The sequence below is a fragment of the Canariomyces notabilis genome (assembly GCF_033297395.1).
Source record: "Canariomyces notabilis strain CBS 508.74 unplaced genomic scaffold N656scaffold_11, whole genome shotgun sequence".
NCBI classification, from domain to species: Eukaryota; Fungi; Ascomycota; class Sordariomycetes; order Sordariales; family Chaetomiaceae; genus Canariomyces; species Canariomyces notabilis.
Window position 1 is genome coordinate 706,052 of NW_027041833.1, and position 24,773 is coordinate 730,824.

General features: G+C 53.6%; 8 protein-coding genes across 8 annotated transcripts in view; 4 read left to right on the forward strand and 4 right to left on the reverse strand.

Annotated features, from left to right (window-relative positions):
* Positions 1-346: 346 nt before the first annotated feature.
* N656DRAFT_100786 (manganese and iron superoxide dismutase) lies at positions 347-1,732 on the forward strand. Its single transcript, XM_064808477.1, has 4 exons — positions 347-361; positions 420-721; positions 849-1,114; positions 1,174-1,732. Exons 2-4 carry the CDS (start codon positions 589-591, stop codon positions 1,474-1,476), a joined length of 702 nt encoding a protein of 233 aa, XP_064670162.1. The 5' UTR covers positions 347-361; positions 420-588; the 3' UTR covers positions 1,477-1,732.
* Positions 1,733-4,609: 2,877 nt separating this feature from the next.
* Positions 4,610-7,358, forward strand: N656DRAFT_709676 (glycosyltransferase family 4 protein; the record flags this gene model as incomplete). The annotated part of the gene is made up of 6 exons (XM_064811613.1): positions 4,610-4,717; positions 4,989-5,374; positions 5,429-5,709; positions 5,765-5,967; positions 6,184-6,527; positions 6,578-7,358. The coding sequence occupies 6 exons, from the start codon at positions 4,610-4,612 to the stop codon at positions 7,356-7,358; spliced, it is 2,103 nt and encodes a 700-aa protein (XP_064670163.1).
* A 670-nt stretch (positions 7,359-8,028) lies between these two features.
* Positions 8,029-9,095, reverse strand: N656DRAFT_768689 (thymidylate synthase; the record flags this gene model as incomplete). The annotated part of the gene is made up of 2 exons (XM_064813645.1): positions 8,029-8,902; positions 8,965-9,095. The coding sequence occupies 2 exons, from the start codon at positions 9,093-9,095 to the stop codon at positions 8,029-8,031; spliced, it is 1,005 nt and encodes a 334-aa protein (XP_064670164.1).
* Positions 9,096-9,994: 899 nt separating this feature from the next.
* Positions 9,995-10,865, reverse strand: N656DRAFT_768690 (uncharacterized protein; the record flags this gene model as incomplete). The annotated part of the gene is made up of 2 exons (XM_064813646.1): positions 9,995-10,622; positions 10,672-10,865. The coding sequence occupies 2 exons, from the start codon at positions 10,863-10,865 to the stop codon at positions 9,995-9,997; spliced, it is 822 nt and encodes a 273-aa protein (XP_064670165.1).
* Positions 10,866-12,147: 1,282 nt separating this feature from the next.
* N656DRAFT_101710 (uncharacterized protein) lies at positions 12,148-14,209 on the reverse strand. Its single transcript, XM_064808478.1, has 3 exons — positions 13,283-14,209; positions 12,506-13,210; positions 12,148-12,306 (listed from the first exon to the last, which is right to left on the reverse strand). The coding sequence occupies exons 1-2, from the start codon at positions 13,917-13,919 to the stop codon at positions 12,639-12,641; spliced, it is 1,209 nt and encodes a 402-aa protein (XP_064670166.1). The 5' UTR covers positions 13,920-14,209; the 3' UTR covers positions 12,148-12,306; positions 12,506-12,638.
* A 794-nt stretch (positions 14,210-15,003) lies between these two features.
* On the forward strand, positions 15,004-17,123 carry N656DRAFT_798372 (Rh-like protein/ammonium transporter; the record flags this gene model as incomplete). Its single annotated transcript, XM_064817752.1, has 7 exons — positions 15,004-15,108; positions 15,171-15,323; positions 15,393-16,206; positions 16,289-16,530; positions 16,590-16,756; positions 16,821-16,886; positions 16,946-17,123. The coding sequence occupies 7 exons, from the start codon at positions 15,004-15,006 to the stop codon at positions 17,121-17,123; spliced, it is 1,725 nt and encodes a 574-aa protein (XP_064670167.1).
* Positions 17,124-17,732: 609 nt separating this feature from the next.
* On the forward strand, positions 17,733-22,293 carry N656DRAFT_845343 (uncharacterized protein). The gene is made up of 3 exons (XM_064819196.1): positions 17,733-19,641; positions 19,718-20,449; positions 20,516-22,293. Exons 1-3 carry the CDS (start codon positions 17,841-17,843, stop codon positions 21,982-21,984), a joined length of 4,002 nt encoding a protein of 1,333 aa, XP_064670168.1. The 5' UTR covers positions 17,733-17,840; the 3' UTR covers positions 21,985-22,293.
* Positions 22,294-23,309: 1,016 nt separating this feature from the next.
* The window catches only part of N656DRAFT_753628 (kinase-like protein), a gene marked incomplete at its 5' end in the record, with an annotated part of 2,472 nt that continues 1,008 nt past the window's right edge, over positions 23,310-24,773 (reverse strand). Inside the window, one exon of the mRNA XM_064813066.1 lies at positions 23,310-23,957. Within this exon, the coding sequence (XP_064670169.1) occupies positions 23,536-23,957 (422 nt within the window). The 3' untranslated portion in view covers positions 23,310-23,535. The remainder of the gene's footprint in view (positions 23,958-24,773) is intronic.

Below are 24,773 nucleotides of genomic sequence, written 5' to 3' on the forward strand. Positions count from 1 at the left end.
GCCTAAGTCGGGAACCTCGATTTGAAAGGTACAGGGAATTTTCTGCCGCGTTGGGATTAAGGGTATCACTGTCAGTTGCCTGTTTGCTCCGGAGACAGGGCTTCGGCTTGGGGGTCTTACCTCAGCGTCAGTGAGGATAGAGTCAACGTCATAGTATGACATCTTCAAAGATCGACGATGCCGAACGCATAAGGCACTGTTGGGGAAAGAATTAAGGAAGATGAGAGGGCTGTCTTTGGCGAACTGGGGCTCCTGGAAAGGAAAGACCTCTGGTCGCGATTGGAAAGGGCACGCGATGCTGTGGTGTGGCTGAGTTTCACCGGCTTAGCCCGCCACCAAAGCCACACCTACTGGAATGCAGGTACGTACCTTTTTAGCTGGACTTGGAGTGGGGCAATGACGAAACGGTGAGTGAGCAGCCGAAGCTTCCACCGAGTTTCTTCGGATCGCCGAGCAAGTTTGGCATCGTCGAATCCCCTCGATTCTACAGCGTATTAAATCCATCCCAGGTTTAGAAGACGGCAACATCTGGTTCAACCTTCGCGACGCTCAATTGACTCCCACAATACAGAAAAAATCAACGTTACCATGTCTTCCACCCTCCTTCGCACTGTTCCTGCTCTGCGGGGAGCTGTTAGAGCTTCTGGAGCTCTGAAGCCCGCTAGTGCCCTGGCTAGCACGAGCTTCGTTCGCAGCAAGGCCACGCTCCCTGACTTGCCATGTAAGTAGGGCACGGAAACACACCATACATACAGGATCCCCCCCGCCGAATGTGGCTCTATCGTCCGATCCCTGGACGAGTTGCCAGCTGTCAGGTGCGACAGTTGCTAACGCCTGCATCTGCGCAGACGACTATGGCGCTCTCGAGCCATACATCTCGGGCAAGATTATGGAGCTGCACCACAAGAAGCACCATCAAACCTATGTAAACGGGCTCAACAGCGCCCTCGACACCATTGCCGAGGCCGAGAGCAAGGGCGATTTCACCAAGGCGGCATCTATGGCACCCCTACTCAACTTCCACGGTGGTGGCCACCTCAACCACAGCCTATTCTGGGAGAACTTGGCCGCAGCTAGCAGAGAAGGCGGTGGCGAGCCGGATGGCGCTCTGAAGGTGAGGGATCCGGGCTGGAACTACTGAGTCAGAGAGAGTGCTGACCCTTTCAAAAACAGAAAGCCATTGACTCCGACTTTGGCTCGTTTGACAATTTCCGCAAGCAGATGAACACTGCTCTGGCTGGCATCCAGGGCAGCGGCTGGGCGTGGCTGGTCAAGGACAAGACCAGCGGCACTCTCGGCTTGGTGACGCGCGCGAACCAGGACCCTGTTACGGGCCCTTATGCTCCCCTGATGGGCATCGACGCGTGGGAGCACGCATACTATCTCCAGTATGAGAACCGTAAGGCTGAGTATTTCGATGCCATCTGGAACGTCATCAACTGGAAGACTGTTGCTTCGAGGTTTGACAAAGCCTAGGTTTGTTTTCAGAGGAGAAGCACAGAGGGCAGGGTGTGTACAATGTTTGCGTGGGCTCATTGCAGGTTCCGGACAGTGAGGGTGGGGTCGAGGCCGAGTTGGACTCTTAGATCTGATGCCTTGCGTTGCTGCTTTCTGGATGTTGACTTTGTCAATACTTTTGATGTTCTGATAACCGCCTAGCTTTCCTTGGCAATTGACGCTGAAGACTGTGTTCCAGCCTGAAATAAGTAGGTAGACTTTAAGAGGGCTATTTGCGTCAATTCCTAGAGTCATCTCAGCATCGACATTGCAAACTGTTGCTTCAGCAGGACGACAACACGAATGCCCGCATCATCGACTACCGGGTAAACGGCAGCAGTTTGTCTAAAATTATTCCAGAGGGAGTCGTATTTCACTATGTCTGCGTTTGCGGACCTCGCCGGCGCCGGATTCCCGTCTGTCGGGTTGCAGAGCTGAGGTTTCACTTATTCGCTTCCTTGGCGGCTTATTCCGGCTCTCGGTCGTGGGTGATGATTATGGTACGGCCATCTAAACATAATATATCTGTCGTGAGAGAAATGCACAGCATAGCGAACTTACTCCCCGTGAAAGACGGGAACGTTGACAGAGCGGTAACAAACCCCGGCTGGCTGGATCACTCCCATGTAGTACGTGTACGTACCCACTGGTGTGAGGTACCCTCGCACCCCGGAGATGGGACCCCGGGCTTCAACTTTCCCCACCCAGAGAGTTCAGGCCTTCAGGGTGGAAAAGTGTTTGCCAGGCGGAAACACCAATCGACTTTGCACTCGTCGGCCCACAATTTCAACCTCAGTTGTTAAGTTCCTGAGACAACTGTTTGCACGTCGGGGTGCTCAAATCTGCTGTTGCCAGCAATCCAGGAAAGTGTTGCAAAAAAAGAGCCTACCGGACACCTGGATGCTGAGCTGACAATCACGGGCTGATCCATGGACAACGGACAGGACGAAAGGTGATTGGCGGCGAGATCTCACGACACATAGCCACATGATCGTAAGGTTGCGTGCTTTGTTCACCTACACACACTACCTACCAAGTCCTATAACTACCTCAGGTATGTACTCCCCGGTACTGTACTGCACACCTCCAGTATTTCCTTTCTATAGTATGCAGTAGAAGCGTGGTTAATATCGTCCGAACTCATGATGACATTTGCTTTTGCTCCGAGGATGGCAGGTTTGTAATTAACACTCAAGTTTATCCTGAGTCGCAAACCATGTGGGAGTGGCGTGTCAATGTGAGCTCACGGGTTCATTGCTCGCAGCACTAAGTTGCGTGCTGTATGAACTGAACCCCTTTCCCATGAACTGCCCACTCTTACATGGCAAAATCTACACTAATACGAGGAATTGTGTATGAACAAAGATTCTGATTCCGCGCCGAGGTCTGTATCACAGCCTGTCCCTCGCAGCCTTTCCCGTGGGCCCTTTCGATCATTTTAAGGTCCCCTCCCTCACCTCCCTCTTTGTTTCCTCTCCGATCCACGGGCTCGACAGGGTCTCTTCGTTTGCCCGTGCGCTAATCACCATATCCCGCTTTTCCCCACAGCGAAAAGCCAGGTTCACCTAGACAGCTACCCCACTAAGGAACGATCTCCATCGTTGACATCACGACCAGTAACCCTTAACGCGAAGCGACGGTGCTGGACACACTTCACTTACGTTTATATAGGTTCATTGTGTACCTATCTAGGCAGGACGCTATTCGTTTCCGACGCAGACCGCTACTCATCTTTGACTTGAGTGTAACGGAGTGAACTACACAAGAAACGGAGAGATTCCATTAAACGGTTGTTTTATTGTCTATCGAGTTGGTGCCTTTACACCCAAGTATATCGATCTCACAGCTACTACTGCTCGAAACTGAGTGAGTGACATTTTTGCATCTATTTGCTCCCTTGGATTTCCACAGTTTGCGGACAGTCACCGTTCCCTTGACATTGGACAAACCCCCATCCATCTCTCACCCCGCTAGAGCTCAGCGAGTCCGGAGCTCTGGTGTCACAATATGGTCTGGTTCGGTGGGATGGTTGGGCATCTCACCGACATCGTTAGCCGCATCCCGAGTCAAATGGGACAGGGCTTCGAGGCCGACTCGTCGTGGGCATGGTAGTCCCTGTCCAATGAACCTTTCGGACTCGGTGTCGCATGCATGAGCGCAGGCTGGGTTCAGTGACAGTCCGCGTAGGGTACCCTGCCGGCAACACTAGGTGTACAATATCCGTACCTTAGCTTAGCTGTCTAACCGATAGCGGACGGAAGTTGGGATTGCTGAACTGGCATGCAGCAAGCCTGGAAGCAGCAGTCGCTGGCCGCGGAAGGAGACTTGCTCGACGCGGGGCACAGAGACCTGTCCTACCCCTGGCTTACACAGCCAAGTGACAACCGCCCCTAGAATTTTTTGGCTTCCTGACTTGCAGCACTAATACCGCAAATGTATCAGACCATCAGGTTTGACAACACCGCGGATAAGACGGAAAAGCGGAAATTGTAAAAACATGGCCCAAAGACCTACAGGACAGGATCATAGCATTCTGGAAAGGGAGGAAGCTGCCACCAAACCCCACCTCCCCACCTCCATGCCGAACCAAAGGAGGGAGGGTCAACGGCGGCATGCGGACTTGCACCCCGGCCCGCAGGTAGGTGCGGAGCAGTTGCAGCTGCAGGACGACGACTTGCCTCGCGGTCACCGCCTCGACGCAGAAACAGCACGCAGCCCGCCGCCCCCCGTGGCAGGCACGGCCATCGACCCGGGTCAGCACCAGGAAGGAGCACCGCAACTTTTCGATACGGCCGTCACGTTCCTGCCTTCCCGGCCACACCGATCCCAGCAAATCCCCGACACAAGCTCTTTCCCGTTACAGTCGCCCCCCTCAGTTCAGGCACCACTAGAAACTGCCCATGCCAGTGCTATAAACCCACCTCTCGCCTCCCAAATATCTACTTCACACTTTCAACCCGACTCCCTCAACAATCTCCATCGAGATCAAGTCCGGTCTCTTGATAGTAGCGAACCATTTCCACCGTCCAGCGGGTTCGCTACGCCTAATCAACACACCAACAACGAGAACCATCGCCATCCTAAGAGTATCCGTCCCCTAGCGCACGCAGTCATGGCGTTCGAAAAGGGTCGCAAGTTCTCGACGGGCACTTCGGTGCACCGAAAGCGTCAGATGAGCACTTTGGTCGAGAAGGAGGGTCAATTCGGTCCTGCTCTCACGGTACGTATTCCATATTCCCATTTTCGCGAGTCTCGTTTGGTCCTTCGCGATGGAAGTAGAACCAAGGTCGAGCTGTATTTTTGTTCATCTACCTTTCTCTTTATGCGAATCGAACCACCCAACATCTCTTCTTGTGTGCGAAGTAACAAGGCAGCTTTTTTGGTCTCTGTCATAAATCTCGTTGGCACCAAGCTTGGAGACACCCCACAGCTTTACCCATCGCTTCATGGTTGTGTTTACCAGCACGTTGCGCTAACTCAACCGCTTCAAGACGCTCTATCTGGGTATTTCGGCTGTGTTCTCTGATGATCACACAGCCGTAGTTGCCCTAGCCATCCATGACACAGTCTATTTGGTGGATTTCTCGGTGAAGCATATCGTGCTTGATGACGCCATGAAGATGGGTGCCGACCTTATCGCCGACTATGTCATTTCTGAGGTTGAGAAGTATGAGCACGAGAACTTCTCCAAGTTCATCGGCGCCGGTCTCCCAACGACGCTCAAGTATATGAGCCCCAGCTTGTGCTCCCGACTCTGGCTGGAGCTGGACATTGTGCCCATCGTGATGCGTCCGGACGACGAGCACAAGGAGAAGTCGTTCTGGGACGTCAAGCGCGTTGATGAGCAGGCAGATTCCATGGCACGCAAGTGCATCATGTACGTCGACATTCGATGCCTTGGAGCTCTGAACCGACTGACATATGGATGCAGGAATTTCGGCCCTTCTCTTGTCCCTCTTCTGCAAGTCGGATGGAGGGGTGTTGTCCAGACGGATGCTGGCTTCCGCGCCCACCTTACCACTGTCCAGAATCACAAGGACACATGCGGCCATGCTACGTGGGAAACCATGTTGACGTACGCGAAGAAGCTCAGGGGCAACAAGACCAAGATTGCCTTCTTCAGCTCTACTCCTCAGGGCGGTGGTGTCGCTCTCATGCGACACGCACTGGTACGATTCTCCCGCCTTATGGGTGTCGATTTGACCTGGTACGGTGAGTGTAGAAACTCTTTCTCGATAGTGTTGACGGCTCCGCTAATGCTATGAAGTGCCGAAACCCCGGCCCGGTGTATTCCGCATCACCAAGAACATCCACAACATCCTGCAAGGCGTTAGCCATCCGGACCAACGCATCTCCGCCGAGGAGAAGCAGGCCATCATTGACTGGATCACCGAAAATGCGAACCGATACTGGTTCTCCGAGGGCGGTCCTCTCCGTACACCGGAGGAGGGTGGTGCTGATGTCGTGATCGTAAGTGAAATTTCTCATTTTTGTCTTATTTTCCCCTCGTTCTGTGCGCCGCATTATTATTCCCTCACCGACCCCAATGTGCAACCATACTGTGTGCAAGCCCAGCGGTGTGCGACTGCTGCAGCTCCTGCCACATGACCTCCCCCATGCGGATTCCGTGGGGGAGGCATTTGTCTCGCCCTGCCATTGCAAGTATGCTGATGACATTGAGCACAGATTGATGACCCGCAAATGCCTGGACTCATTCCTCTGATTAAGAAAGTCACCCCGGACCGTCCGGTTCTGTACCGATCTCACATCCAGATTCGGAGCGACCTGGTCGCCAAGGCTGGCTCGCCGCAGGCGGACATATGGGATTTCCTTTGGAGCAACATTCAGGGATGCGACATGTTCATCAGCCACCCCATTCCCATCTTTGTCCCCCACACAGTCCCTCGTGAGAAGGTCGTCTATCTGCCCGCTACTACCGATTGGTTGGATGGCCTCAACAAGCATCTCAACAAGTGGGATGCCGGCTACTATGGCCACATCTACAATGTCGCCTGCCATTCGCAGCGCATGTAAGTCTCTAAGTCGCCAAGGGACACTGCAGTAATGCTGACCCATGCAGGACTGAGCTCAATTGGCCCGCCCGCAAGTACATCATCCAGGTTGCTCGTTTTGATCCTTCCAAGGGCATCCCTACCGTGATCGACTCGTACGCCGAGTTCCGCCGGCGGTGCGAGCAGGCCGGCATCGTTGACGTGCCCCAGCTCGTCGTCTGCGGCAATGGCTCAGTCGATGACCCCGATGCTAGTTTGATTTATGATCAGACCATGAGCCAGCTCGAGACATACTACCCAGACCTTGTCAAGGACGTCAGCGTCATGCGTCTTGATCCCAATGACCAGCTCATCAACACTCTTCTCGCCAACGCCCATGTGGTTCTCCAGCTCTCGACCCGCGAGGGCTTTGAGGTCAAGGTGTCTGAGGCTCTCCACGCCGGCCGCCCCGTCATCGTGAGCAATACTGGTGGTATCCCTCTGCAGGTCAAGGACAAGGTCAACGGCTTCCTTGTTACACCGGGCGATTGGAAGGCTGTTGCCACCCACTTGATTGAGCTCTTTACGGATGACGCACTCTGGAAGAAGATGAGCCAAGCGGCCGCGACAGGTGTCTCGGATGAAGTTGGCACTGTCGGGAATGCACTTGCGTGGTTCTACCTCGCTGCCAAGTGGAACGAGGTTGGTGTCGAGAAGCACGGCAAGGGAGGCCTGAAGGGTAACGAGAAGTGGGTCAACGACATGGCGCGCGAAGAGGCCGGGTTCCCTTATGCTGAGGGCGAGAACCGTTTGCCCAGACATTTCACGCAGACCAAGGATGTTCCAGTTCATCCGAAGCCTGCTGCCTGAAGAGTGAATGAATCAACCGTATCCCGGGTTTGAGATTTGGGAGCTGGCACACATATGGCATCGATACCACTCGAAATTACTGCGCTGTCTTTGATGTTCAGAGGGGAAGAAAAGGAAGAAACAAAACAAGGAATCCCTGCTCTTAAAACTTTTGGGCTTCGAAAGCATATGGCATCACTTCACAGACGGTACGAGTACGAGATACGATGGGTTAAAAGTGACTTGACGTCCTAGACAGTCCCTCAGATATAGACATGAGGTTGATAGCAAAGAATACATGGCTAGAACCGCAGAAACACAAGCTGCGTTGGGTGTGAAAAGTGCTGTGAAAAGTGCTGTGAAAAGTGCTGTGAAAAGTGCTGTGAAAAGTGCTGTGAAAAGTGCTGTGAGCAGCGGACTCCTTTGGCTGGTGGCATGTACTGATTCGAAGCTTTCGGCATATCCCATTTGTAAAAGCCGATGTTTTAAAGACATGCTACAGCCTGGGCCTCGTGAAACAAGCGTGAGCGACGTGGATCTCGGCCGATCAACAAAACTGTCTGTATCAAAAGGTGAATTCACTCCCTCGAGCCCCTGCATCAGCCATGACACGCTGGGAGGGCTGCCCGCAGCCATCGGCACCACTTGATGTAGGGCTAGCACAAGCCTCAGCATGCTTGTAAGATAGTTCTTACACAGACATCTCCATCGCAATGACCTTATGCGGATTATATCCCTTGATGATGAAATCTTCGGCCTTCCACCCATCAATTCCCCGCTCTCTGTCCTTCGCAATCTCTAGCTCGGGAAAGTCCCTTGGTTCCCGCTGCAGCTGTGTTTCGAGCGCCTCGATGTGATTCAGGTAGACGTGCGCATCGCCCATGACGTGGGTCAGGCTCCCAGGGACCAGATCACACACGTACGCAATCATGTGCGTGAGCAGCGCGTAGCTAGCGATGTTAAATGGCACGCCCAGCCCCATGTCGCACGAGCGCTGGTACAGCTGGCAGTGCAGGTGGCCTTTGGTCGGGGGTTGTTGTCCTTGATCCTCGGAGCTGGGGGGCGGCGAGGTGCGGGAACCAGGAAAGGAAACGTAGAATTGGGCAAACATGTGGCACGGCGGCAGCACCATCTTGGACAGGTCGGCCGGGTTCCACGCGCTGAGAATCAGCCGCCGGTCGTACGGATTCGTCTTGAGCGTCGAAATGATGCGCGCCAGCTGGTCCACCCCCTGTCCGCTATAGTCGGTCTGCGCATCGACGTACTCGGCCCCAAAGTGCCGCCATTGGAACCCGTAGACGGGGCCCAGATCGCCTTCGGCCCGTGCCGTCAGCCCCAGCTTGTCGAGGAACTCGCGCGACCCGTTGCCGTCCCAGATCTTGACGCCTTGGGCGGAAAGCGTTTTGGCGGAGGTGTCCCCTGATATAAACCACAAGAGCTCGGCAATTATGGCTTTGGTGAAGACGCGTTTTGTGGTCAGGAGCGGGAGGATGGGCGTCCCGGAGCGGTTGAGGGAGAATTTTAGCGGTCGTGGGGCGAAGATTGAGTAGGTGCCTGTGCCGGTGCTACGGAATTGAAGAGCGTTAGTAGGTTGGAAGGACAACTGTCGGGTCGCTGGATAGAATACCGGTCGTGGCGTAGCTCGCCATGATCGAGGACCTCGCGGACCAGGTCAAGGTACTGATACTCCTCGTGGTGAGGATTGGGGCGTATTGCTGCCGGCGCCACGGCGTCAGGTTCGGCCTGTGATACCGTCATTGCTGGAAATACTGGGTTGGCTGCCGCTCCAAAAGCCTGTGGCTCGTTTCGTTGCCGCTCAACGCTGTAACTTTTGATGGCCTTGTTGACGTGTGTTACGTCTGTACCGAGTAATGCCATCGCGCTTTTGCAAACACAAAACGCCACTTTACGCGTCGACGCGACAGAACGGTTCTGGAACCCCGCCCCCGCCAAAGCGGAGCCACAGAACGCAGGGTTCATGAGCGGCCCCACCTGGCCTATCACTACAACATAAGGTTAATGTTGATCCCTGTCCAGTGCATCGAGTGCACGTACTGGCTGTACATACTGAATTTGTACACTCCTATTCTCAACTATTTACTACTGGTTCTTAAGTGTTATATGAGTGGTTTGTATGTAAGTGACCTCCATGAAGATCCTTGGTGTTGAGGTGATACCATGAGTTCAGATACATAGGTATGTATTGTATCCGCTACAAAGCACAATGACCTCTTCCCCTCTTCAATCCACTGAATGCAATATCTTCCGAAGACCAGAACGCCAGCGCTATAATGATGCACCCAAATTCCCGTGCCAGAAACCAATGACCGATCTCATCAAGACACATATCATATGCGTAACCATGTTCCAGCCCCAAACCCCCTTTCTTTTTAGCCGGACCAGATATCTCATGAGTAATTCATTATTTCATACAGGTTCCCCTGGAACCGCCTGGGGACGTATTACAATGATCTCTTCAGCGTCCCCCGTAGCGACGTATCTTTCTTGAGGATGTAGATTGTCGGGTTACAGGTGACGAAACCACTGCCAGGGTGCCGGGCGAAGACATTATAATGCTCGCTCAGCCAGTGGTATAGTTTGTGATTCCTGCGCCCGAAGATCCGTCAGTCATAGCCTTAGCTTAAGCGAATAATCACTCACAGAGGCAAGGCATTCCTGGCACTCTCTGGGTCCTCGTCGACCCCGTCAGGCCAAAATGTTAACTGCATAATGATCACTCCCGGCTTGAGGTCCGCCTCTTTGATAATCTGCAAAATGGAGCTGTTGAGCGTTGTGTCGAACACAAGAGTGTGACTGTCAATTTTCATGATTCCATCTTCGATATACCTGTTGTCCGTAGCGGGGATCTCGTATGTCGCATGAGGAAGCTTGCGGCGGCCGCCCCGCATCTCGCTCAGAAACTTGGCCATGTCACTGACGAAGAGCCTTCGCCTGTCGTCTAGCTTTAGCGGCAGTGAAAGGTTCTGCGGGTGGTCCCCCATGATAGTCTTCCTGGTGAAGTTGACCACTTTGTCAATGCTTACACCCGCCCGTTTCAACAGAGGATAGAACGACCGAGGATCCGGATTCTGTCTGGCGTCTCTTATCATGTAAAGAAGGCGGCTTCCAAGAGACTCGCTGTCGTATCCGTAGAAATCCGTCTCGGATTGCATTATTCTCCCCATCAGTTCGCGGAAATCCGGGTCAGAGGAGTGCTTCAGGCTTCGCTTCCATAGCCGCTTTTCATTGGGATTCCAGGCGATTTGATCCAAGATTCCGCATATCCTGGGACAATGTGAGCTAAGGCTCCGTTCACTGGGTCCGTCCGACCTACTCCTTTTCGCTGGCTGTGGGCCACTTCTTGTGTTTCTCTTTGATGATTCTCCGGGCCTCCTTGATATGATGGGGCTCCTCCAAGTCATCGTGTACCAGAAACTTGGCCCTCCTCAAAATCGTATCGTGCTTCACATAGTCCCAGAGGCCGTCAAGGTCTCCCGGCCGGATCGGAAGAGCCCCGTTGTCGCTCATACTTCAGGGGATGCCGTCGGATTGAAATCGGACATGAGATGATGAGACACCAGCATTGGGTGGATTGAAAGAAACGAGCGAGCTGACAAGAAACAATAAAGTGAGCTACACCCCCGAAAAATCGTGGTGCGGAAAATAAGCTTCTTTGAGGCAAGGCAGACTGGCTCGACTGGGAAAAAGAAGGTTGGGCTAAGAAGCGGACTGAGCGTCTGAGCCCCAATGACGTTATTGGCGCGTTTGGGACTTTGGGTTAAATTCCGGTCGGACAAAGCAGGCGAGGGATGTGCAGAGCGATAAAAAGTGCCTGTAACATAGGTAAGCTTATAACTGGCCACCTGATCCAACTGTCCGTCTATGTAAGGATGGAACAAAGCATTGTGCGTTTATTTAGTTGGGTGTCTGGTTGTTTTCTTGACGATGAGGTCACGCCAACAAGCCACAATGATGACGATGAGCGGTTGCGATGTGTTGAATCGTTGGTGGGCAATGGTGGTGTTGGAAATACCACCCCTGGGCACAGCCCACTTCGTGGCCTGTGACGTCGGAAATTACTGCTCCTACGCGCCCACCAGGATAAAATTGGCTCTGGAGAGCTCCTGAGATTCAGGATAACTTTGAACAACAATTGATCAATCAGACTGCAATTCAACCACCAAGAATTCCATCACCACTTGGCAATGCGCCCAGGATTCGTGCCTCACTGCTGTACGTGTATTTCCAACAGGTGGCCACTAGAGGCAGCCCAGGGGCGCTTCGGGTTAGGGTCCAGCGTGCCGCCAACATGCGTTTCAGGGATAGCTTGTCCCACACCAATGATTCAGATCATGGTTGACTTCGGCAATTCCACTCATGAGAACCCGCTTCTGAACTCGCAATTTTATCTAACAACAAACAAACAACCCAACCTACTTCATACACCATTTGTGACGCTCTGAGATGTCCAAACTACCGACCCTCGTCTTCGTTACCGGACGCTTAGCAGCGTTTAGGCATCAAATTAGGTTCTAAGGTGATCGGCTAATCGAATCCCAATGAATTACCTTATACTCCTGACCCTTCATCGTTGGTAAGTGTTGCCGAACATATATCTACGGGCTGTATTTCCACCGTTGATGCTCCGGCGTTGGCCCCTTCCTTTGACAGTTGCTCGAGTACAACCGGACCGAGAAGTAACTTAAAGTTGCCTAGTAACCCACACCTTTCGGGCCGCTCTATCTACCAGGGACAGCAAGGAACCCTCGGTCAATTCAGAAAAAGGTCTCCATACCTGATCATCACTCGGCATCTCGAAACATTGATCATTGTGCTTTGTTGCCCCTTTAGCCTTGAACGACAAGCACCGGAGGCAACGGCTGGGTTCTTCTCGGCCATGGGTGAGATTGACCCAAAGCAGTTCCCAGTGGAGGGTCTGGGTGCGTGCGCATTCCATGGAGCTGTCGTCCTAAGTTCGTCTCCCCTTGTCGATTCGGCGGCTATTGACGGGCTTGAGATTTGCGCAAACACATATGTGTTGAACACCAGCCTCTGCAGCTCAGGCTCGGTGGAGGGCAGGAAGAGGGCAGGACATTTGACACTCCCCCCCCCCCCCCCCCCCCCCACCCAAGTGCAGCTTCAGACCCACGGCGAGCTAATAGACGGACTAGCCGAGGATCATCTTCCACATGGTGAGGTTGATGAGTGGCAGACCTTCGGGGTCGGCAACAGATTGGTGTTGGGGGTCGGGTGGCGAGTGCGAAGCGCCGCGAACGTGTCGACTGTCTACCGTTCGGACTGTTAGGTTGCGTGTCCGTTCAGCCCGTTTGACCCGTTAGCTTGGGTGGGAGGCAGCGACGGCGACTGCCGGAGCTTGCTTATCCATTCCTCCAACTTGTCATCCCTTTTTCTGATGAGGCATTCAGTGAAAGTGTGCTGGTCAAGCTGAATCTGGGTACTGATTCTGCTGAGCAGCTTCTCAACCGTTTCCGTATACTGATCTCTACTCGACAGCCGAAACAGTCCAAGCCAGTTGACCCTTCCCACTTCTTTTGGGCTGAAACTGGGTGCTGAGACACGAGGGGGACAGTACGCGGACGTTCCGTTCAACAACACCACGTCAACCTGGTGAATGAACCCGTACACGGAGAATTGGGCCAAGATTTCTTCGCCTTGTCCCCAGGCGTGATCCAAAGCATTGATAACGGCTTCGGGGCCTTCGTTACTGAGAAGCCTTATGCCAAGCAGATCTGACTCTTCGATTCTCTTCCGGATCTCAGCAGCGATTTCCCAGGTCCTCTTTGAGCTCTGCAACAGTGTGATTTCCGTAAGGAGGTGGTTAAACACCCTTCGCAGATATCTTTCTCGCACCGCTATTGGCGAAAAATCAGCATCTTGCACATGCGGTAATGTTTTCCGGACTCCCGTTCGTTGGAATGACTTACCAGCAATGTTTCTCAGGTCCTCGTCCTCAACCGATGTGGCGATCCTATTCTGCAACGAGTCCCAAACCACGAACTGGATAGCTTGAGCAAATACATCATCCTTCTGGAGGATGTATGCGGTATTCGCATAATGACAAGCTTTGCCAGTTGAAACGCTTGGCCGCTGTCGCCTCCAACAGAACTCATCTCGGTCGTGCTCAACGACAAATTCCTGCCAAGGCCGCTCAAGGCGATCCCACAGTTGACACAGACTGGAAGGGTTGCACTCCAAGTACCAGGCTGCATTTGCAACTCGCGAGAGGTATTCAATCTTGATGATGCGATTATGACGCGGAGATTGACTGCCACGAATGTGTTCGCGGCCCAAATTCCAGATCAAATAATCGACTGCTTCCTGGTCGATGACCCCCGAGTGAATCCCCTGAATGTCATCAAGAGAGCACGATATGGTGCATCCTTGATACCCGTTTCCGGGCCTTCTCACTTCTCCCACAAGGGTATTGAGTCGGAGAGAGTGAGCGGTGAGACGGGCGACTTGGGCGGGTAAGAGTTTGAAGGGAAGGTCCCAGAAACTGGGACCCGGTGCCGACCCGTTTGCTGAGCTGGGAAGTCTGAAAGAGAGGTTCAAATGATCCATGCTGAAGAATAAAGGTGGCTAGGTAACGAGAACCGATCCCGGGTTCCTGCGTTTGACGCACAGTCAGACGGAAACCCGACAAGGCTGGGGTTGCTGGGTTAGACCTGGCGACAAGCCGCCTGGGGAAGAGCATGTGGCCGATTCGTGATGCTGTGCCGCAGCGTCAACCACCAAGACATATCGGGCAATCGAGTACGACAACAGCTTGATCAAATTGGTCTAAGCATGAGCCAGGAGGGCTCGGAAGTCGAGGGCGATCCGGGACAAAGGGTGTGGCAGTCTCCGAACGTTTGGGGAAAAGCATCTAATGATTCAACAGAAGCCCTTAGGTATTGTAAATACATCCGCCACCGTGCTGACCGGATGCCTCACCAGAACCTCGTGTGGGTTGAAGGAGGCTTGTTGCTAGCTGCGCAATTCGACAGCACCACACCGATATGGCTACTGGAAGCACCAAGTTTTCTGGAGTCGATGACCAATGGAAGACATGATCGTTATCTCGTGCCGTCTGGGCAATAGAAAGCAGGAAATGGAAATGCGGATGAGGCTGAGTTAACGAACCACATCAATCAATCATTGATCATTGAGACCCCGACGGAACATACCGAGAGACACTCATTGCCCGCGGCCCAGAGGCGACACATACACGTGTAAGTTAGTTAGACATCGTTGATATCCCGAGGAGATAACACTGACGCACGCCATCGGAATCTTGGCACGCTAGGTCGAGTTGGGGTGTGTCGCAGACTCACAGCCTCGCACAGCTCAGCAAAGCTCACTCCATTCTCAGAGGCAGCGCTTAATAAGTGCGCCTTTGGCGCACTTGTGCCCCTGCCGGGCAGAATGTCAATTTTCTCTATCCAGACTTGCTCTGCTTCCTTTGCTATGATCCGGATTTGCATGCATTCATCGGTCCCCCCGTGCGACGAACTCCTCCGCGTCAGGACGCTGCCCAGATCTAGTACTGATGTTGGTTGATCGTGTCGGCTTCGAGCCTTAGACAACCAAAGCCCGTCGACCCTCGAGTTCTCTGTGGCTTGCACTGTCGCCCGATTGCCTTTTAGCATTGGACGCGGACGGGGCCATGGCTACATACCCCTTAGAGGTTGCTCCGCCTCTGTTGAGGGCCCCTGAAGGCAGGGTAGTGAGCGAGGATCAGTTGTTACAGCACTCTCAAGCCTTCTTCCAAGTATGTATCCCTCCCTCAGGTCACAATGATCCCTTATTGATGTTAACGTTACCTGACTGCAGGGCGCGGATATTGTCTGGGTTACCATATCAGCGTGTCTGGTGCTGCAAATGATACCCGCGTTGTCGATGTTCTACGCCGGCGCAGTGGACAGATCCTCAACGTTGACGTTACTCCGTATGCCCGTTGTCACCGCAGCATTCTGTGCTGTTCAGGTTCGTGCTCCTGGCCCAGAATCTGCCTCCACATATTCTCGCCCGACCGCAATCTAACGATTCTGTAAGTGGTATCTCTGGGGTTATTCTCTGACCTTCTCCCCGAGCCATGCCGAGAATCGATCACCGTGGCATGTGTATGGTGGACAGGTCCAGGACTTGGTTTTATATCGCGCGCTCGTCCGCCCCGTGGGTGCAGCAGGGCCCAAGATTCCCGAGCTTCTCTATGCCTTCTACCAAGGCATGTTCGCCTGCTTCACGCCTGCCCTAATCTGCGGCGGGGTCATCAAGAAGTTCAGGGCCGGCCGCTTCCTCGCCTTCATACTTCTCTGGTCCCTGCTTGTCTACTATCCCGTTGCGAGATGGACGTGGTCACCAGAAGGTTTTTCCAGCCAGCACGGCGTCATGGACTTCTCTGGAGGCACTGCGGTACACATCACATCGGGAACTGCAGTCGGCGCAGTTGTTCTCTTTGATGCGGTCGAGCGCCATGGCTGGGGCGTCTTTGCACATGCCTGGGCAATCATCTATCCGAAGCCCACACCAGCCCCTCCGGTAAATGTGATGACCATTAGGCGAGAGGATAGCGGTCTATCTGACGAGGCCAGCCCAACTGCACCGGCAAGCAACATGAATACAACGGCCTCTCCCCGCTCAAGCACGGGTGACCCCAAACTTACCCCAGAAATTCCTTCCCACCCTCCATCACCACGTGTTCCTACGCCGGCGCCCCCATCGGCACGTATGCTTACCAGCCAAACCGTTTTCCCGCATATGCTGCCCGCTCCACAGCTCGACCCAAGTGCAATTTTAGGAGACGACGCACCGCATAGTCTAAACAACATGATTTTAGGAACATTGCAGCTCTGGTTTGGATGGTTCGGTATGTAATCTTTACTCAAGCAGCCTCATCCGGGGCCGCGAACGTCTTGAGAATCACATTGTCTTACAGCTTGGTCTCGCAGGTTTCAACGGTGGTTCGGCCTTGGGCGGGAACCTCCGGGCTGTCTCAGCGTGCATCTCAACACATGTCTCTGCGAGCTCGGGGGCCTGTACCATGTTGCTTTTGCACTGGGCTTTGCAGGAAGCGGTGAGACAGTGGCCCAAACTTGTCCGGGAGGGCCGCAGAGGAGCAAAGGTGTCGGTTGTTCACTTCTGTGACGGGGCTATTGTCGGCTTGGTCGCCATTACCCCTGCGGCCGGATATGTAAGTGATGATGCTCATCAATTCAGGGGCATGACCAGCTTATCAACATGGAAACCTAGGTGCCTGTCTGGAGCGCCGGCTGCATCGGCGCGATTGCCTCTGCGGTCATATTCTTCCTCAAAAGCACCGTCTTGCTGGATTTGATGAGGAGCGACCCGCTATTCATTTTCTTGATACACACTGGGGGAGGGTTCATCGGGATGGTCCTGACCGGGTGCTTTGCGAGGTAGGTTCCTCTCTCCCTCTTACTGTTTTTTGAATCGCTAGCTGACAAATCTCGGTGATAATAGGCAATATGTAGTCGGATTTGATGGTTACTCAACTATCCGGGAGCGGTCTACGGCCGGGCGGCTAGGGTATGGGCAGCTTCTTTGTAGTCTCGAAAACCGGGGAAACAGCTAACAGTGATGCACAGGTGGCAAGTTGCGGATGCTCTGATGGGGTTTGGGTGGTCCATGGCCATGACACTTGGAACACTGCTGCTCCTCAAGGTCGTCATATCCGTGGCTAACAGGAAATGGACCCGGTTATTTGACGTCCAGGTGGATGAAAAGCTGCAAGCCGAGTTGGAATATAAGGAGAGGATTGAATGACCCAGCAGACATATACCTACTCACGCCATTCTCCTAGCTTTATCGGTAGGTAGGTATCTGGACCCTGGGCTACAGGCCCCGGAACTATTGGAACATGGATATCAGTCCTCCATCGATATGGTCAAGCGGCCCGCTGGATGCTGTTCGGTTCAATAGATTCGTGCTCACTACAACTGAATGTAGAACACGACGAAATCAAGGTCACGACGCATTAGCTGCAGCCAGAATGCAGATTCGAGCCAAGGAAGAATACGGTGAGATGATAGAAGTTCACCAAGTAAGATACCAATGAAGCCTGAGGATATTAGTAACCTAAACTGCCGCAGTGGTCATGAGCAGCTTTCCCCTGACACACTAGGCAGTACTGGGTATCAGAAACCCGCAGATTTTAGTATATCGAACATGACTTTGGCAGCGGGTTATCGGACCCTCTGCTCTGAAACAGATAGGCGCTTTGAAAAAGCCTCGCCCGGTGGCTTGGATCCTTACATGTTCCCTTTAGCACCCAGCCATGCATGCCTTGGGAACCATCAGCACCGAGCTGACGATATAAAGCAAGCCACATGCCCAGTCTGAGCCTGCCCTTCTGGCACAACCGACTCCTTAACTGTTCGTTTGAACTGGACTGGCAGTGCCATATCAATATAACTACTACACAACCTTCATACCCCTCTCATACCGTCAACCTAAACTCTGCAGTGTTTCATCAATCACGCCATGCCAGACTTCTTGACACAGTACGTCTGCTCGAATCCAGAATGTGAGAAGACGGTCACGCAAGAGAATGCTCGCTGCTGTTCGGACTGCGGGAGAGGCGGGAGTGGAGATGATGACCAAAGCAGCGAGGATGATAGGCAATGCGCCATATACTGCGTCACCTGCCATGATGCCGAGTGCAGTCTGAATCCGTGTACCATTGACGGCCATGAATCTTGCTGGAATTCCCATCTTCCGCGCAATCATGGGTTAGCCAAGCGGCACCGGATGCTCAACCCCATTTCCCAGATCATCATCAGCGCCGTGACACACTCCGAGGAGAACCGAGCCCGCCAGCGAGAGCTCTACGAGCAAGACCGCACAGCTCGTTGGTTCAACATTCGGCAGAACCATGCCGGCTATGAACAGCAGCGCTGTTATTCAGGACATGGCACCCCCCTTCTCGAGGTATACGATCGCTTCAGACAGCTTTGCGACCCCAACTTTTCAGGCAACACGGAGACGGCAAATCACTTCCCCAGGTTCGTGTCCTTTGTGGGCGATACCTGTGCCGGCAAATCGAGCCTCGTGCGCGCCATGATTATGATGGGTCTGGCAGCAAGGGCCGGGGTCATTAGGGGAGGGGACATGGCTCAAGATGGCAACATCAGCACCCTTGTTGCCGCTATGAGGCAGCAAGCCACTCAGTGGCCGGTGACGAGGTCTGCAAGCTTGGACAGCATCAAGAACCCCACGACGAAGGGTGTGCACCTGTACCGGGACGAGGGGGCTGCAGTGCTCCTGGCAAGGGATTCTGCAGCCTCGGCGAACGAGCAGCATCCCATTCTTTTCGTTGATTGCGAAGGCCAAAAAGCCGGAGCTGCTCTCACAGATGCCGAGATTCTCCATGCTGATGAAGTGGATCAGGGGACAAGGGGGAGACTTGCCGTACCCCCTGAAGGAAACCGGACTAGATCCACATCCATTGGTCCTACCCCTGACTATCAATACCGTGTTACCGCTCCCTGCTACGGACGGAAAGGGAAGGACGGAGTCGACTTGTTTTATGCCCGATTCCTCTACGCCATCAGCGATGTCATTGTGTTCGTGACGAGAGACGACACCAAGATCATGCCCCAGCTCCAAGCCGTGCTGGAATGGGCTTCCAAAGCTGTGTACAAGTCTATCAACCATCCTTCCCGCAAAACCTTGATCATTGTCCGTCACAAATCCGAGCTCCACAAAGCTGAGTTTTACGACGAAGCAAAGCTCGCTCACCAATATCTGGAGAACCACCCCAACCTCTGGACAACCTCGCCAACTCTCAAAGCCTTTGTTGAGGACTATAACAGGAGTGAAACAGACTTCCGGAAGCACATTGAGGATAACAGGAGACTCTATGAAGTACTCTTTCGGAAGATCATCTGCTGGTATGTCCCGAGCAAGGACAATCCCAAGGTCCGACCACACAGCGTGGTCAAGCAGTGGGCGGGACTCCGCATCCGGATTGAGCAAGCGGTTCGGGACGAAGAATCCATCGGCGCGGCCGCCAACATGAAATATAACGTCCCTGAGCTGTCTAGGGTATTGAGCAAAGCATTTGCACACTTCACCTCCTCTGAGGATCCGTTTGACTTCTTCTTGGCTGCGCGTCGAGACAACCCCAATCCAGAGACCATGGGAAGCCACCTGGGGAACTTTCTCCGTCATGCCTACGAGCACGGGGAGAAACTGGTCCATGAGCACCGGGATTTGGACCGGATGGTGATTGACGTTGTAGTCAGTTCGCTGCTGACGTGGACGTATAGGAGGTTTTATCAAGGTAGCTCCTCGATATTTATGTTTACTGTATTCAGGGGGTGCGCAGAACCTGAGCTAATAATATCCCAACAAACCAGGTGTAAGCCCGAGTGAGGCCTTCGAGCGGAGCCTTCAACCCACCTGCGAAGCCGGCATCAATGAATATCTCGCCAACTACGAAAGCTGCATCTACAAGTTCCCGGACGGCAGCCCATGTGTCTCCAGACCCGAACGGGCACATTTGACGCATGCATCAAGAACGGGGAAGGTGATCCCTGGGATATTCCAGCGTCGGTTGAAGTGGCACAACGGCTACAGAGGCGACTGGATCACGGCCGTGCGGCAGCAGTACGCAGTCACGTACCAGGAGCTAATCAGGCACCCGCAGAGCGCCTCTCCGGGGTTCCCAAGCCTGGCGGACCGTCTTAGGTCTCGGCGACAGAGCCTTCATCGGAAGCACTTGGCCATCTGGGAGTTCATCAAGAGCTACAAGACATGTTTTTCGTGTCTTGACGGCATCCCCGACCATGTGCTTGCCTGTGGACATTCCTATTGTCCTTGCTGTGTCCAGGAGCTGGGCACCCCTGACACGGTGAGGGAAAGCACCTGGCTGTTTACGGAATGCCCTCTCTGTGGCAAAGCCGGCCCGGGCCTCGCCGCTACTTACATCCAGCTGAAGCCGAGGTGCGCCGGTGTCAGAGTGTTGACGCTGGACGGGGGCGGCATTCGTGGAGTCGCTGAGCTGGCTATGCTCCAGGCTTTGGAAAAGGAGGTTGGGCTCGGAGTGCCAATCCGGGAGTATTTTGATCTCATCGTTGGGACTAGCACTGGTAAGACTGTCTCTAGGGTGACACACAAGCAGAGAGACTTATTCGCTGACCCGTGCCTGGTCTCAGGGGGTTTGATTGCCCTCGCGGTTGCCATCACGCCACAAAATAAGACGCTCGAGCAGCTCACAGAGTTCTTCAAGGACACTGCAACTAGCACCTTCAGCCAGTCCATGATAAAGAAATTCTGGTCTCAGCTCGGCATCATGCTATTCAATATTACAGACAGTATCTATTCCGCGGCGCCTCTCGAGAAGGCCACTAAAGGTTTATTCGGACGCGGCACGAGCTTGTTTGCTCCCGCGCTTACCCCTGGGCACAGCCAAATCAGCACCCGCGTTGCCGTCACATCGTCCATCGGATACGCCGACACAATGACTTTGATCACAAACTATAACCATCCCCAGGGCCACAACGAAACGCGGGAGGAGAATGACAGCAAAGACATGCGAGTCTGGGAAGCCGCGCTGGCAACCTCGGCAGCGCCGTATTACCTACCCCCTTTCAAAAAGACCAGCACGGGCACCATGTATGTCGATGGCGCCGTCTTCGCAAACTGTCCCGCCGCGACGGCCTACGCCGAGACAAAAGCCCTCTGGCCGAACCGCGCGGCCTCGCTCGATCTCCTCGTCTCCCTGGGCACGGGCCGACAGCAAGCAAAGCATGCCCATGGCGGCGGGCTGCAAAAGTTCATCCCCAACGGCATCATCCGCACCTTTGCCAACATGCTCATGCATCAGAGCAACTCGGACGAGTCATGGCATAACTTTGCGCGGTCTGTCCCGTCCGCCGTCAAAGCAAAGCTCCACCGCCTAGACCCGCCCCTTGACGTCGCCGGCGACCGCATCGCGCTGGACGACTATGCCAAGATGGACGATATCACTGCGGCGGTCAATGACTGGATTGAATCTCCCGAGGGAAGCGCCATGATCAAACGCACCGCCTACCGCCTCCTCGCAAGCCTCTTCTTCTTTGAGCCCGACGACTACCCTTCCCCACCCTCGCCTTCGCCTTTGTCCATGCTGGACCACACCAACAACTTGAACAACAACAACACCCCCATCAGTCCTAGCAGCACTAGCACCAGCAGCAGCAGTATCCACCGCCTACCCCCCGGCACGCAGGTCCTGTCGGGCTGGATCCGGTGCCGTCTGCCGCGCAACAGCAGCGGGCTGCGCAGGCTGCTCACGGAGAAGGCAGAGAGTCTGGTGAGCACTGTCATCCCCCAAGGCCGGGGAGGACACGGTGGTTCGGACTACAATGATGTGCACGAAAATGTCGTGTGCTACTGGGACCCGATCATGGACCCCCGGACCGGATGCGAATACAGGCTCGCCGAGTGCGTTGACCAAAGCGATGACACGGGCGGCCAGTGCCATGTCAATGTTGCGTATACCTTCCGAGACGAGGTGGGCAGTCAGAGCTTGCATGTTGTGGGCGTGAAGTTTAGGGGTGTTGAGAGGCCCGTGCCGATTAGTGGGTTTCCGGTGACGATGGCGGCGTTGGTGGGAAGGGCTGGGTTGAGGTGGTTGCAGTGAGGGAATCACTTCCCAGTGGGTACCTGTGTTGTATGTAGTGTTAGCGCCGGCGAGGTGGGAGGAGCAAAGAAGGTGCTTCTGTGGCGCTGATGAGACGGCGTCCAGTGTATGTTGTGCGTGAGACCTTTGAGTGCTTCACATTAGATCCACCCTGGGAGGGCATTTTATTATTACTCTGAGGGAAGACACGATGTGCAGGCCATGGTTGGTTGGAGACCATAAAGCTGCTTCGATGATTCACAATTTCACATTCTGTCACCCAACGTCCGATCAGTGATATTGAGGTCTTGATGTGCGCCATGCTTCGCGAAACTGAGTGGTGAAGTTGTCACCAAGCAGGAGCCTAGCAGATACCCAAGGAGAGGTCGTTCCTGCCAATTCCCGCGGCATGTGTGCAACACCCAGGCTGAACCCGCCAAAGCCGATTGGGTTGACTCTGAAGCAACGCATTTGACGCAAGAGTTGGTTGCCTGGGAGCTAACTGTTCCAGGTGCATTAGTTAGCTGTGTCACTTCACACAACTCGGGTACAGAATGGTGCTCATAGATCGCATGGGCACCTACCACCCAACACGCGGAAGCTGGTTCCTCAACTCGTTACTATCATACTACTGTATACAGGTTCTGAAACCTTGTGCCAGGAAATCCAAGACACCGTACCTCTGAGACTCATCGCGACCTGTTCGTTGCAGCCCGGTTGGTAAGTGACCGTGACCTTCGCGGGAGTGGCGAGAGTACGGTGAGTAAGGTACACCTGAATGTTGGGCTCAGAGTCTAGATCAAGATAAAAGGAGCTCCTGCGGGTACCTCTTTCCGTTCATATGTCTATGTCTTCCTCAAACAAATCCCCCCATCAGCTAAGTGGCGACAATCACATCTCAAACAGTCGACACAACCCTCCGCTATGATCACAAGTGCAGCGTTTGATCTACATGAAAAAATATGCGTCGGTTGTACAGCAATTCCGAGACATGTCGTAAAGAGGTACGATCCCAAGCCGCGTTGCGGCAAAAGCGACAGTTAAGGCTATACGGACGTCGATTTCGCCCAGTCGACAAAAGCGACCGGTCTTTGCCCGAAGTGCTAGGCAGGACCAGGAACAGCGAAGAATCGGTGACCCGTCCGACGACCAAAGCGACACTGTCCAAGAGGATTCGCGCTAACAAGTATCATGGCAAGATGTGCTGCATCTCGAGTAGAAGATGTTTCTTGCTTAGTTGAAGTCGCGGCCGGCCATATTCGTGAAGAGCATGGGCATTGAGTTCCACGGGGAGGAGAGGGCGGGGGGGGGGGGGGGGGGGGGTGTTTTGGGTTTATACTGGCGCGAAGCAGTAAGGCCGAGCTGGACTTTCCTCCATTTGTGGGCATTGAGGATGGATAACAGCAAGAGCGAGACGCTAGCCACCATCTCGGCACCCGGTAGGCTGGCCTTTGGTTCCTTAGAACTGAATACCGTATGGCCACCATATCCTTGTGTCGTGTGACTACCTGTGCAACATTAGCTCATCTAGTTGAAAGCCCTTACTAGATGTCCAACTTCCAACTCTGTCCCTTAATAACCTATCAAATCGCGGTTTGGCTGTGTCTTAAAGTGCGTATCTTCCTCACAGAGCCCATAGAGCCACCTCTCGTCACAGGGTTGCTCATGCTCATCCGGTGGGGATACACACGTCTCGGGCCTTTTACCACGTGCAATGGCGGCTTGGATTGCCTTGAGGTCGGTCACCACTTGATCTGCTGTTGTGTAGAGCTGGCGCCAGCATCGCGCCGTAACAGCAGCGCACACGTGCTCGTCGTCAGGGGGGAACTCGCGGGCGCGGAAACGCCGCTCAATCTCAGGCTCTGTTTCGTAGGACCATCGCAGGATATCGTCATCAGTTTCAGAAGAACGGACTAGATCAGGAAAAACCTCTTTGCCCGTGATGAGGAACTGCAGGGCGTTGCTAAGCGCGAACAGGTTGTAATACAAATTGGCTTATCTATTATCATACCCCTAAATCACATGCTCATCATAGGGTTTCCTATATATATAGTTACTCCTTTCCTTCCATCTTTCCACTTCCTAGACTCATCAGATAGTTTAATACACTTCTTATCTTACTAGATAACTACAACTATATAACAGTTATAAGCCTAGGCGCTATAACCGTATATAGCTAAGTGTCATGGAATGACCATTGTAGGCGGCCTGAGGGGCTGCAGCCGGGTCCGTGGGACGACTGGCGACCAATCATTCAACGGACCAATCAGAGGATTATCACTGCCAAGATCAAGCCGTCACTGGTGATAATGGGAAGTCACTCTCGACAACGGAGTATCAACAGTGAATACAGAACAGTCACTGGTGATAGTCGCCAGGGCATGGTGAAACAAGGATTATATATACTAGCTAGATAGTCACTCGTTAGGAGGACCTTCAGAAGGTTCTCCAGTAAGCAATGCAAGCAGTTGTCTTTACCACTGTGTGAACACTTGCTTGTGTTAATTGTTGTAGACCCTTTGGCTCTACCGAACCTCACCCCGTCTAAGTCAACCTTCAGTCTGAGGAGTCCCTTTCAGTGGTAGGGGACCGAGATTCGTCACACTTGTGCACTTGTTGTAGACCCTTTGGCTCTACCGAACCTCACCCCGTCTAAGTCAACCTTCAGTCTGAGGAGTCCCTTTCAGTGGTAGGGGACCGATATTCGTCACATAGAGCTAGCTAGTAAAGACTATTATTATTATTATTCCTACCCCGCTATGCCTATCTAACAGGCTCCTCGGACCCGCTCCAGCTATGTACAAAGGAAA